The 14903-nt window shown below is 38.4% G+C and overlaps 1 protein-coding gene across 1 annotated transcript in view; it reads left to right on the plus strand.

Moving 5' to 3' along the window:
- Window positions 1-4616: 4616 nt before the first annotated feature.
- Window positions 4617-14903, plus strand: part of LOC126299312 (tyrosine-protein kinase transmembrane receptor Ror-like) — a 111371-nt gene continuing 101084 nt past the window's right edge. Inside the window, exon 1 of the mRNA XM_049991130.1 lies at window positions 4617-4821. Within this exon, the coding sequence (XP_049847087.1) occupies window positions 4733-4821 (89 nt within the window). The 5' untranslated portion in view covers window positions 4617-4732. The remainder of the gene's footprint in view (window positions 4822-14903) is intronic.

Genomic DNA, 14903 nt, shown 5'->3' on the forward strand with positions numbered 1-14903 from the left:
TTACAAATCCCTCCAAATCCTTGAACGCCATGCTCTCCGCCTCGCCTATCGCATCCGTCTCCCCTCCCCCACGCGGATCCTGTACGATCTCATTCCATTCCCCCACCTCCTCCTTTTCCTTGAGAGGATACGGATCCAGTACACCTCCCGCAAACTCGATCCTCCTCACCCGCTTGTCTCGCCCATCCTCTCCCGCCCGCACCCGCTGCCGCACCTGAATTCCCACGTCCCACTCGGTCTCCATCTCTCTACCCTCCTCACCCTCTCCCAAGGTGGCTTCCGCCAGCTCCCCCTCCTTGATGATGTCCTCCTTCCCTCCATATACCCCTCCTACCAACTTTGATCTACCTTCCCTCTTCCTGTCTCTGTTCCTTTGGGCACCCTCCCTCCCTCGTCCCTTTCTCCCCACTCCTCCCCCGGACTTCCCCTCCCCTGTCCCTCTACTCCTCCTCCCATCTCCTCAGCCATTGGCGTCTTTGTTCTCCCCTATTTACTATGGAGGTTGAAAATGATGGATGCTTCCATTTTTAGACGATATGGTTTATAAAAAACCAGATGGTACTTTGGGACACAGTGTTCATCAAAGGCCGACATACAGATTGGTATCTGCATCCTAAGAGTTGTCATCCACTGCACCAACGCAGTGGCGTCCTTAGGACTTTGGTACGGAGAGCATATGCCATTTCCAACGCAGACTGCTTAGCCTAAGAACTTGAGCATTTGATGGCTGTGTTTAAGGAAAATGGATACACCAAGAAGCAGATTCGTCGGGCTATGGAGTTTGGACCATCTCTGGAGGTGTATGAAGAGGAACATAGATCTGTGGCCTTTCTTCCTTATTCTGGAGGCTTATCGTTTAAGATTGGATGATTTTTAAGGAATTTTAACATTAAGAGTGTGTTCCATCCACCTTCTAATATTAGGGCTCTGCTCGGCTCTGTGAAAGATGATTTGGGGCTTAGGAAACTTGGTGTGTACAAAATTCCGTGTCAATGTGGGAAAGCTTACATTGGCTGTTCGATTCGCACAGTGCATGGCAGGTGTGTGGAACATCACCGTCATACGAGGCTACAACAGCCGGAAAAATCGTCAGTAGCAGAACACTGCCTAAATGAGGGACACAGTATGAAATTCGATGAAACTGTGGTTGTTGCGCCGGCCAGTGTGGCCAAGCGGTTCTAGGCGCTTCAGTCTGGAACCATGCGACCGCTACGGTCGCAGGTTCGAGTCCTGCCTCGGGCATGGATGTGTTTGATGGGAATAGGTTAGTTAGGTTTAAGTAGTTCTAAGTTCTATGGGATTGATCACCTCTGATGTTAAGTCCCATAGTGCTCAGAGCCATTTGAACCATTTTTTCTGTTTGTTGCCAACATTTCCGGTTTTTGGAACAGTGTTTATAAAGAGGTGATTGAAATTAGGTTGTCTGATAATTTAATCAACAGACACTATGGGTTTCCTCTTAGCAAGACGTGGAATCCTGTATTATCTCGCATCAAAACTGAACGTTCTTTGGTGCGGCCTTGATTGCGATATATCATTGCCAGCAGTGTCTCACTAAGGGCGACGCCACATGCCTGTCTAGGAAGGCAGAAACCGTGATGGGTGGTGCATGCGCCGTGTACTGAACGGTGGCCTATATAGGACGTCGATTTGCAACCTGGCGTTGGTTCTCAGCAGGACTCATCAGCAGAAGCAGTACTTTCCTGAAGATGGCGACCAGTTGGATCGCCGAAATATCGAGTCAAGTTGATTTTAGCATCCAGCAGCAATCCCGAAGAGACTTTCAAAACTTCCACTAGCTTTGCAAGATTTACCAGAGCAACCATTCAAACAAGCACTATATGACTGGTTAGTTGCCCACCCATTCTATGACAAAGGATTTCATCAATTTTAATATTATACTCTAATAACAAACTGATTACTCTTTTGCAACAGGAATTATATAGTGTTATAAGTATGACTTTGTAGGATTCCACCAATCGTAATATTACACTGTAATAACGAACCTATTGTTCTATTATAACATGAATTATATTGTATTGTATATATGACTTTGTCTATTGCCTTAATGGCCTAACGACAATAAAATTATCCTATTCTATCAGCACAGCGAGAATTTTGTCTTTACATTCCTTTTTTTCATAAATATCGGCTTTGCTTATCGTGTGCAGAGGCAGAGTACTGGGGCTGGACTTACTTTCACACATATGAAGTGATAAAAAATTTTACACTTTGCACACATTATTCCCTTGGTCACACATGTTTTGGAGTAGCAGAGATGTCCATTGCACACGAGTCTTAACTGAAGTACCTGGTCAATACGTGATTTCTTTCCCATGTTTACATGACGCCACGTTTCGTTTTTCGGGTCTTTCAGCCACATTGTGCAAAAACGTTTTCTTCCTTTGCATTGGCCACTTTGGTGTTAAGTGTATTTTATGGCCGGTTGTACAAACTCCAGTTAGCAGCCAGTTAAGCTCTGTTATGTTTCTCAGTTATTAGTATTATCAACATAACCACATCCATATTTATCAAACTGTAATTGTTATCTGTGTGTCTTAATAACATAGGTACTAGACATTCAGCTGACAGAAGATAATAAGTTATCGAATATACATAAACGAAACAGTGAAATGAGTGGCTAGCATGCTATATTTTAAAATTTCTCTTGAATTATGAAACAAATTGTCTCATGTCATTCTTTTTCTTTCTTTCAGAGATGACTGTTTCACCAATGAAGCAGCTACTGTTGACACTCAAATATTTTTGTCTGGTGAATTTTGCTGTCCATTGGACACTTCATTGGTATTGACAAGGGGGCAGCCAATAGGATTATTAAAGGGATGTGTATGACACTGGCCAACATATCCAAAATACAGTTTTGTTAATTATTTCACTTCTTTGGTGTGATAAAGCGAAAATAAAATAAACATATGTATATGGAATAATGTACTTTTATTGTGAAACAATTTAACTTATAATTTCTGATCCTAATTTTGAACTTTATATGCTTTTTTTTTTTACAACCAATACAGTTCTTTCTCTCTTATCTGCTTCTTGTCATGCTACTTTTGAAGCAGCACCATCTGCAACTCCGCTAATTCTTCCACATTTGAGAACAGGTATTTTTATTCTGAAAACAAAAAGGACGGTTTTAAGTTGAAATGTGTGAAGAAAAGGAACACTGTGAAGGTGCGATGCCTTCAGTTAATTCCGCTTCCCTCCCAGATTACATCATCGAAACAAGCGTTATATGTGCCCAATAACTGAAAAAGTGGGTACACTGTGTTCAGTAATTCAACAAAGGTACTTTCTATAGAAACCCCTCGCTGCTGTAATGATGTAGTCATTCTAAGATATAAAGACAACAGCGAATTAGCCAGTAACACATCTCAGGATTGTTGGTCGAATCAGTCTGAATGATGTGATGTCACTGCTGGAGACTCTGGAAAGACCAACTATTTCACAAAGCAGATTGCATTTCACAGTTGTTTTTATAGTATGTCCCTACTTGGACTGTGGCGTACTTTCCTTGACAGCTTTATCAAATCGTATGTCCCTACATGAACTCTGGTGTCATTTCCTTGACAGCTTTATCAAATCACAGTTTCATTGTACGCAACTTGGAACTTACATTCCACGTATGGGGAGACACTCCTACCTTTCCTAGTCATAATACTTACATGTTTCTTTCTTAAGGAGAAAAATCGTTCGCCTGTTGCAGCTCCTATATCTATCTGTGTGAAGTTATTCATGAATGAAAACTACCGAATATTTTTTTCTCTTACTTTATTCGGAAATCTAGACAGATCTCTTACTGCTCTAACAACAAATACCTGAGCCTTTGACTAATTTTACAATAGATAGTTACACTGTTATGCATGCCAGTACTTTACAAACTTAGTTAAATATTTTGCACTAATGTTTTCATTAAATGAGATCACAGAACTTTTTCGTGTTTTCTGCTACACTCTTGAAGTCATGTACAGTATCTACCAGCCTCAAAATATCCTCAAACTCACAATTTTGCAATCTGGAACGCTTATCGCTCACGTTAGAGGCGCTATTTATGCAGATGACAACTAAATTAAGTAAGAAGTAACGTACGCGAAGATACCCAGTGTGCTCTTAAGTTGTCGCCGACTTACCTCGACCGGAACGCTATTCCGGGAACAAATAACCGGGGAATAAAATGGTGTCGTACAAGGCGAGCTCCAAGTTAACCAGTGGCTAGCCTGTTCTATGGTTAGCTATCCCTGGATTTAACGCGGCATTGTACAAGTGATCCTTAGACTTACCATATTCTGTCATTGTCAACTGAACAATCACATTATCATTGTTGCTACGTTTTAGAGACAACTGAGCTACGAAAAGACGTGGTTGTAATGAATATTAGTCTCAATTCGAGCGCTTATTCCTCTGTTGGAATCATAATTTTTAGATATATACTACTTTGCAATATATGTCCATGAAACGATTATTAAAAAAAGTACATCGTATTTTTTATTGTACTCAGCGTAACTCGTACACGATATAGAGAGATGAATTATTTCTTACTTAAAATTAAAGATATTTCCTTTCACGCAAATATCGATATGAATCGTGTTGTAGTTCTCATTGATGAAGATCCTTGCTTGCGGCTTGCAGCAGTATAGGTGTAGGTGAAGTTTTGTTATTTACATTTTGAGAGGACGCAAACAAAGTGAATGTTTGAATGAAATGACATGCCAGTATGTGGAATCTGTGCTACATTCAAATTTTAATTATGGTTATAGACGTTTTTGGAAGTCCGCAGGAGGATTTAATGGCAAATGATACGTTGTGAGTATTAATTGTCTGAATGTTACTATTTGTTTTACATTGCCGACAGCGGAAAGGGCTGTCTGATGTGGTTATTTCAGTGGAGACACATACTGTTATGTTTTAGATTGCGTGAGCCAATTATAGCTACTATTCTGTAAAAGAATGTTTACTTTTAAAAAAAATCGGTTAATCGGTCTTTCGTTGACAACATTTAGCGTGCGCAAACGTTCACGCTTACGAAAATTATGGCTTATCACATTTTTGTTTTGCATCATGATATACCATTGGGTTTCAAGAGGGCTGACACTTTTGCAATAGGGTGTTAAAATAGGTCTCATTTGGTCATGATCAAATTGCTACAGTGGTCCAATGTTAACATGATACACAAATACTCAACGTCCAGATAATAATTACTGCCTAAAAAAATATAGAAGACTATAATAAACACTATTTCTTAATGAATGAGACAGAGATAATGTCTGTGTTGAAATATCTGTGAATGTACTGCCTTTTTCTTTTGAGTGGTTCACATTTATGGATGATACGTACGTGTGTGTGTGTGTGTGTGTGTGTGTGTGTGTGTGTGTGTGTGTATTATTTGAGCTATTTATTTTTCATAGTGTTATAGCAAATCCAACATCATTGTAAGATAATCCCTGGTAGAGCCAACCGAGTTAGGTGGTGCAGTGGTTAGCACACTCGTTTCACATTTGGAAGGACGATGGTTCAATCCCGCATCTGGCCATACTGATTTAGGTTTCCCGTAATGTTCGTAAATCGCTCCAGGCCAGTGCTGGGATGGTTACTTTGAAAAGGCACAGCTGACTTCCTTCCCCATCCTTCCCTAATTCGATGAGACCGATGACCTTGCTGTTTGACCTCCTCCCTCCAAACAACCCGACCCCCCCGGAAGAACCAATGAAATGAAAATGAATGAGTAATGTGGTCTTGTCTCTTTTGTGTTGAGGCATGCTTTTCTTTTCCTGTTACTGTTGACAGTCCAGTAGCCAGTGTAAAGTTCTGTTGTCCATTTTTCTTTCAAGACACCGTGAAGTTCCACATCTATTACGGTAATATCCAGATACCACTCAAGTGGTACATTTATAAAGTCATTGTGATTCATAATTTATTATTGGAATGTTGTAAACTGCCACATGTTTCGTGTGTTATGATAATGGTGATAGTGCCTGATTATTACCATGTTTCTTTGAAACATCATGTATTAGGCCTTCACGTACAACTTTTGAATGTAGCTGGACCTGTATTTTTAATATTTTAGTGGAAAATTCCCATGATCATTCTGCTCCTACATTATCTCATCCCTACATGTTTCTCTACTTTTCTTTGGTGCCATATACAACATCCTCGACCTGTGATCTATTCTACAAATATGATTGAAACCATTTATTTTCTCTCTGTTATGCCCATTGCTTCCACAAAGAATTTCATGACTAACAGTACTGAAAGCTTTAGAAAGATCTAAATTAACTCAACCATGCTCTTGTTGTTATCCAGGATTCTAATTAATTCCTATGTGTAATCCACTATTACTGTTTCCATACTTCTACCTGTTTGAAAGCGGTGTCGATTACTGTTCAGTAGATTGTGGTCGTTTAAGTGCTTGGTGATTTGTGGTTTCATTAATGTTTCAATTACTTTAGAGAATACTGAGAGGAGTGATATGGATCAACGGTTTTCTACTTGATGCTTATTGCCACTTTCAAATAAAGGTGTTGGTTTTGAGATTTTTGCTCTGTGGGGGAACACTTCCTCAGTGAATGATAAATTAACAATATGAGCTGACATTTTGTATGTGAGGCTTTTAATCACCTTTTCACAGGTATATGATGATCTAAAAAAACTAAATTTACTACTTTATGTTCACTAGTTGGAACCAAACTCGAGCTGTATGCAAGTGTGCGATCCATCAGTTTATCCTGATTTGTGAAATTTAAGATAAGTGTTTGACAAGCGTTTATTAAGTAATCTCATAAGTCTTTCATATTCTACACAATGGGGGTCTGTGGATCTTTTTAATTCAGGAGATAGCCTTTTTACAGTCCTACAGGTGGTACTAATACATAACATAAGCCAGGAACTAAAATTAGTGATCTGGCTTGAGTGGTATTTTGTCATTTTCTTCAGAAAATGCATTTCAAAACTGGTTGTGAATGCAGAAGAGTAAACATTGTTAGTGCCTGATTGTGCAAGTTCTTCTAACCAGGATTCATTCTTTAGACTATCAACAAAACTAGCACAGTTCTCCACAAAAAAATTTTTTCTGAGAAAGAAGTACATCACTTACTTTAACAATTATAGCTGGAATTGTAAGAATGAGGGCTTTGTGATCAAATAGCACTACATCAGTATTAATAATTTCTATCTCTGCAGTGTCCATACTTGGAAATATGTTGTCTATAAATCTTTCTGTTCTGTTTATTAATTCTTGTGGGGCTAATTATAAGAGGAAACATGTCGAAGCTGTGCAACGCATTAAGATATAGCTTCCTTGATGCAGAATAATTCACAAAGTTTGTATGAAACCTCCCACAAACAATTACGGTGACTTTTTCACTAATCTTATGTCCAGCAAAGACTCTAATTTATTAGTGAACATGACTGTCCCCTTTACATTACCTGTATACTGCTATAATTATTGTTACCCAGCTCCCCCATGCAACTGAACAGCATAAGCTTAGAAGTGCTTTTTGATACTCAGGGCTGTATAATCATCAGTAACAACAAATACAGAAGCCTACAATTCACACACAATCATTTGCACTATGGCAACATCCCCCCCCCCCCCCCCTCGCCCCGTCCCCATCCCCACCTGCCAGCTGGAGGAGCCAGTGGTCAACTAACTCCATTAGGACTTTCTTCATGATATTCTTCCACAAGTTAGAATATATCACTGCATAATGTAATAGGTGAACACCCATGAAATGCTTGCTTTTCCTGGCACCAAATGAAACTGCCGATTATTAGGTTGAATTCAAGACAGAAACCTCAAACCAATTTATTTGCTTTAAAGCTTTTCATCAGCATTATTAGCCATTTGAAGGCAGACCAGTATTCAAACAAGGAAAATCACTTTTGATATGCAATATGTACCTGCTGTGCCAGGTCAGAACTGCAGGAACGACACACTGGATCATTGAAACTGTGAGTCATGCCATGAAATTTTCTCTAATTACTTGGTTTTTGTAGCATCGTTTGTATTGACAGAAAGCTGGGTTTGAGATCCATTTCAGTACACAGTGTTAAGATTTGGGTAGTGCATGCATTATGTGCAAACTCATGGCAAGTTAGCAAAAGTTTCAGACTTGAGAGTAGCAGTGTTAATGAATTTACTGCAGCAGCAAATTAATGACTTGACATTACTCCTGCATATGCCTTCTGTGGTTCTACAGTCCATTGTGGACCTGTGCCCCTCTAACAATTTTCCACCAGTTGACCCTGGTTCCATGCTAGTGCTTTCCAGTTTCTGTATCCCATTGTCTACAGGTCTTTTTTGGCTTCATTTATTCATTTGGTTTACAGTCAACTGTGACTGCTTTGCCCTTCCCAGTTAGTATCGTCTTAGGTGCCTCTGTATCATCTATCCATGCCACATCGTTGGCCAACCTGTCTTGCTGTCTGTACTGTTTTATGGTGGCTATATGTGTGTGGTATGAAGCTCATTGTTATACAGTCTTCTGTGTGTTGCACATTTGCAGCAGGGGCCTGTTATTCTGCAGAGTACCTTCCTCTCAAAGACATCCAGCGTGCTGGTTAGTGGCAAAGTGGCCGAGGCATAAGTGAGCACTGGTCTTATAAGTGTTTTGTAGATGAGTAATTTAGTGGTCCGAGATAAGGGCCTTGAAGAAAATATTGTTTTAGGACAGATAAGCTTTGTTGGTTGCCACTAGGTAGTGGTTAATTTCACATGAAGTGTCACCACTGTAGGTCATAGTTGATCCCAGGTATTTAAACTCAACCTTCTCAAATTCACAGCCAGATAACATTACTGACTTCAGCATGTTTCCCCCTTTTCTCTTTTACAGGCCAAATGTTTAGTCGTAGACTCTAGCATACCAAGAAGCAATTTTTGACAATCTTCTAGTGATTTTAAAGTTTCCAACAGCCAAAAATACTTGAATTGGTGAGTGCTTGAAAACAGAGAAAATTTTGTAGAATATCAAAAAGATTCTCCGTCACCTGCAGGTTATCAGGCTACGTATAAATTTAGGACAAGGAATTTTTATCTTGCAAAGTGTTGTCCTGCATGTCATTACTGTAGTTACAGAAAAATATAGAATCTGCCCGTACCATCCCTCTATTTAGACCCATGACATCATAAGAACTGTGGACATAAATGATTCTTCAAAATCTATTGTTGGAGCCACAAGCTCATATTTCTGAAGTACATAAGCAAGCATGAACCAGAAACAAAACTCGTGTGTGTGAACTCTTCACATTCATGTTGTGTACTTGCATAATTTTGATAGCTAATGTATCTACATGAGGCGATACTAGATTCAAAACTGCTGAGAAATGTCACCCTCACTAGGATTGTACGACAAAGCCTGCATGCTGTCTCTTATAAACACCTTAGGCATTATTTCAGGCAATTTTGGCAAAACATCTGATTTAATACCTCCAGTCCCAATGGAAAAAGGGGGAAACTATTAAAATATATAGGCATCTTTGGAAAAGAATAAATGTAACTCTTTGAGAATGTTGGAGCAGTTATTAAATACTTATGGATAAATATGTGAAACACAAGATTGTTGCCCACAAATATAAAGACTTCCCTTTATAACATGGAACTTTTGTTTATCTTTCATAATGGTTCAGCATTCTTTTATAATCCATGATTGAAGGATTCTTTTTACAATTTCTGCTTCATTGCTTGTGTTTGAGTGTGGTAGTATCTGCCAAAATCATGGTTTTGGTGACAGACTGATCTGTAGTGTAACCCAAGGTGAAGGTTAGTTTGGTCAATCTGGTGGTGATTTGATGCAGGCAACTAACATGAATACAAAGTAAAGATAGTGGTAGCTAACTAATCTGTATCATAACCCAAGGCCCCGTATGTAAGATAATTTTGTTTATGAATACTGCAAATAGCAAAGCAAATTCAGAAAAGTTTAATTACATAGTCTCTGACAAATATATTAATACACATTATGGTATGTATGTATGTATGTATGTATGTTGTACATCAATATAAAAAACTGTGTATAATACATGAACAATGAACACTCTGCAAAAGGGGGGAGGGGGCGAAGTGCACCACATGTATCTTAAAAATTTGACGTTTAGGTACACTTAGCCCATCCTGCACTTTTTGCATCTCTTGCTCAAGATCTGTAAACTTGGCTGTTATTTATATGCAGTCTGCAACATCATAACATTGTAACAAATTGCAGGAAGGCCTGCAGAGGATCAGTGGTTGGAGCAGGACTAGAAAGTTGACCATAAATATAACCTATTGCACATAAGTAGGCAAAGAGGCACATTACAGTTGGCTTACAGTATTAGCGATAAATTACTGAGACCATTAACAGTGTAAAATATCTTGGAATAATTGTTTGGAGTGAAGTGCAATGGCCACATGAAACTAGTTGTAGGGAAAGCAGATTCCAGGCGAAGATGCTCTGGCGGAATCTTATGGAAACCTAATTCACACACCAAAGAATTTCTTACAAAACACATGTTTGGCCAATTGTTGAGTATAGTTCATCAGTCTTAGATCTTTACCAAGTTGGATTAATGCAAGAAATAGAGAAGATCCAACAAAGTGTAGCAGATTTCATCACAGGTTGATTTATAAATGCAAGAGCATGATCGAAATACTCATCAAACTCAAATGGTAGAAGCTACAAGAAAGATGATGTGGATCATAGTGAGGTTTTATTATTGCAATTCTGAGAACATACACTCCAAGAGAAGTTGAGCAAGATGCTACTTCCTCACACATAGACTCCACATCTCATGAAATACCCATAATGAAGAAGTTGGAGGAGTGGCAGTCTAAGCTCGCTGGAGACTCAGGGCACTGAAACTAAATGCCCCCCCCCCCCCCCCTGATTTGAAGTTGATGTATTTGTTGTGTACATTTTGTAAAGAATGAGTAATATAGATGTAATGCCTGACAAAAAATATTGAGTATTTACAGTGTGTGTAGTGTGTGCTCTAGAAAATGTACTATACACACTGAAAGATATAGGTGAGAGACAAATCAACATTTAGCACAGCAGCCACCAGGCAGAATGCAACAAAATAATTAAGAATAGGATAAAAAAATTAAATTTTCTTTTATATGTCAGGAAACAAGCTTGTACAATTATAATATCTGTTATTTTCGCTACCTTATTATGATATAGTGGTTACATTAAAGCACGTTTTCATACCTTTATTTTACTGAAAACCTCAATAACTTCATTGAAATGTATTTCATTTGAAACTTTTCTTTCAGTTGATAAAATGAACAAATTGGCTAGTCATTCTTGGTGAAGCATAGAACGAAGATAATTTTTCATTTGTTTCAGTTTGTAAAAACTTCTCTAGCATTATGCAATTGAAACACAAATGATCAAGAACTGTTTTAGTATAAGTGATGTGTAGGGCAGTGATCCACTGAAGACCCATTTAATTATAAATTGAAGGATTTCTTGGGCTGCCCATCTAGCGGCAATTTCCACATTTTTTCGGTTGCATGTAGATGCCTATGATACCTTTTTATTTCTTCTGGCTCCTGATCCTTATGAAACTCATTGTAAATTTCTCCCAGATTCAAGAGTGCTACACCTAGTGTCATTGGAAGCTTCAAGCAAAAATTTTGTTTCAACAATTTGGAAAATTTTGGTGATTCCCTTCATCACAGTGTATAGTTGTGACAGTTCTTGTATAAACATTGACTGATGAAATTTTCTCAAATCGATAATCCAGTGTCATGAACTAGTTCACCCAGAATTGCTATATTTACCCTTCTCCTTCCTCGTCAATCAATGTTAATGTCTAATCATTGGATTTTTTAGTGCCAAAAGTAACAGCATTGTCTATAATTGTAGTTTGTTCTATTACTAGTAAGTCATTCAGGATTTTTAAGTGTGTGTGTCATTTTTATAGACTGTGGATACTATTGAATTAAATTTATTTCCTCCTGTAGTGTGCCAAAATTTGATATAGGTCAAAAGGTGAAATCAAGTATAATGGGTAGCTCAGATGGTAGAGCACTTGCCCGCGAAAGGCAAAGGTCCCGGGTTTAAGTCTCGGTCCAGTTCACAGTTTTAATCTGCCAGGAAGTTTCAACTCTACATTAATTCATCGAGTTGGAGTTTGTATTCATGAAATAAACACTGTAATAACTATATACAACATTTGAGAAAGTAAGTTTTAGAATGTAATACTTGAGTTGAAAAATTAAAAAAATAGCTGGTAAGCTCATCACTGTACTTATACACATGTTTTTAAACTGTACTTATACTACACCTGTGTAGATGGCAAAGATGTCAAAAAAACATTTTGTGTGGACAACTAGTTATCATTCTACTGTTTTTAAGTCAGACAACATTTTGTGAAAATTCTAAAAATTCTGAATGCACTAATTGACAGTTGCCATTGCCTGAAAACACGTAAGTAGAGACCTCTGTTTGTACAGGGTGATTTCGTGATGATGTAACAAACTTTCAGGGATGAGGTGGAGAAGGGTAAATGTATCAATTTGAGGCGAGATCCCCTTTTCCGGAAATGACAGTGTCGAAAGTTATAAGCAAAAATCATTCTGATACCTCTGACTGTAGAATACATGCACTGGTACTGTTGTTGCTAAGATTGTAGAGTGGCAACTTCCTAAAAATGAAAAGTGTAGTAAACATGGGCTGTAGAAGGTGTATGTTAAGAGCACTTGTTTATCTTCACTACAGTGAAACATATTTCTTCTACTGTATGATCTTTGCTTTCCATATTTTTGCAGGAGGTAGTATGGACTGAAACAAGAGGGAAAAAATGCATTACATATTGACTCTAAAATGCATACCTTAAGAACTATGGCCACTTGTTCGGCAGAAGAGATGTCTCTCTCAGCAACAAAGATGAAGTAATGCTCATAACTCCTAAGGCTTGCATTTTAGATCCCACGTTTAATTTGTTCTGGTCCATACTACAACCTCTGAAAGTAGCGCGTCCTACAGTCTTAGCAACAACAGTACCAATACATGTATACCAGCGTCAGACGTATCAGAACAATGTTCACTTATAACTTTTGACTCAGTCATTTCTGTTTCAGGGTCTGTTACCTCAAACTGATACAGTTACCCTTCACCATCATCCCTGAAAGTTTGTAATATCATCACATAATCAGCCTGTATTTTGTATATGTATGGGGCTTCAAACTCCAAACTGTCACATATTTACTGAAAATCTTTTGTCCGTCTACATCTATGTGATTACTCTGCTATTCACAATTAAGTGCCTGGCAGAGGGTTCAATGAACCACCTTCAAGCTGTCTCTCTACCGTTCCACTCTCAAATGGCGCGCAGGAAAAAGATCACTTAAAGTTTTGTGTGTGAACCCCAGTTTATCTTATTTTATTGTGACGATCATTTCTCTCTATGTAGGTGGGCGCCAATAGAATGTTTTCGCAATTGTAGGAGAAAACTTGTGATTGAAATTTAATGAGAAGATCCTGTCACAATGAAAAATGCGTTTGTTTTAATGATTGCCACTCCAATTCATGTATCGTGTTTGTGGCACTATTTCCCCTATTTTGCGATAATACAGAACGAGCTGCCCTTCTTTGAACTTTTTCAATGTCATTTGATGGTCCCACGTGATACAGATCCCACACCACACAATAATATTCCAGAATATGGCGGACAAGTGTAGTTTAAGCACTCTCTTTTGTATATCTGTTGCACCCTCCAAGTAATCTCCAGTGAATTGCAATCTTTGGTTTTCTCTACCCACAACATTATCTGTGTGATTGTTCCAACTCAGGTCATTTGCAATTGTAGTCCCTAAGTATTTAGTTGAATTTACAGCCTTCAGATTTGTGTGACTTACTGCATAATCGAAATTTAGCAGATATCTTTTATTACTCGTGTGAATAACTTCACACTTTCCTTTATTCATGGTCAATTGCCACTTTTCGCACCACACAGATGTCTTATCTAAATCATTTTGCATTTTTTGGTCATCTGATGACTTTACAAGATGGTAAATAGCATCTGCAAATAACCTAAGAGAGCTACTCAGATTGTCTCCTATGTCGTTAATATAGGTCAGGAACAATAGAGGGCTTATAACACTTCCTTGCAGAATGCTGGATAGTACTTCTGTTTTACTCAATGAATTTCTGTCTATTGCTATGAGTTGTGACCTTTCTGATAGGAAATCACGAATTCAGTCGCTTAACTGAGGCCATACTCCGTAGGCACGCAGTTTGGTTAGAAGACGCTTCTGAGGAATGGTGTCGAAAGCCTTCTGAAAATCTAAAAATATGGAGTCAGTTTGACATCCCCTGTCGATAGCACTCATTACTTCATGAGTATAAAGAGTTAGAAAATATTGTTCTTGCGGAACACAACTGAGTCCATGCTGACTATGTGTCAGTAATTCATTTTCTTCGAGGTACTTCATATGTTACAAAAACCCTACTGCAAATCAACATTAGTGATATGGGCCTGTAATTCAACAGATTACTCTATTTCCCTTTTTGGGTATTGGTGTGACTTGAGCAACTTTCCAGTCTTTAGACACGGAACTTTCTTTGAGTGAGTCGTTGTATATAATCGCTAAATATGGAGCTATTGCATCTGCATACTCTGAAAGGCACCTGACTGGTATACCATCTGGACCAGAAGCCTTGCCTTTATTAAGTGATTTAAGCTGCTTTGATACACCGAGGATATCTACTTCTATGTTTCTCATCTTCACAGTTCTTGATTGTAATTCAGGAATATCTCCTTCATCTTCTTTGGTGAAGGAGTTTCAGAAAACAGTGTTTAATGACTCTGCTTTGGTGACACTGTCATCAGTGACTTCACTGTTGTTATCGCGCAGTGAAGGTATTGATTGCATCTTGCCACTGGTGTGTTTTATATATGACCAGAAT

The sequence above is a fragment of the Schistocerca gregaria genome, chromosome X, assembly GCF_023897955.1.
Source record: "Schistocerca gregaria isolate iqSchGreg1 chromosome X, iqSchGreg1.2, whole genome shotgun sequence".
Taxonomy (NCBI): domain Eukaryota; kingdom Metazoa; phylum Arthropoda; class Insecta; order Orthoptera; family Acrididae; genus Schistocerca; species Schistocerca gregaria.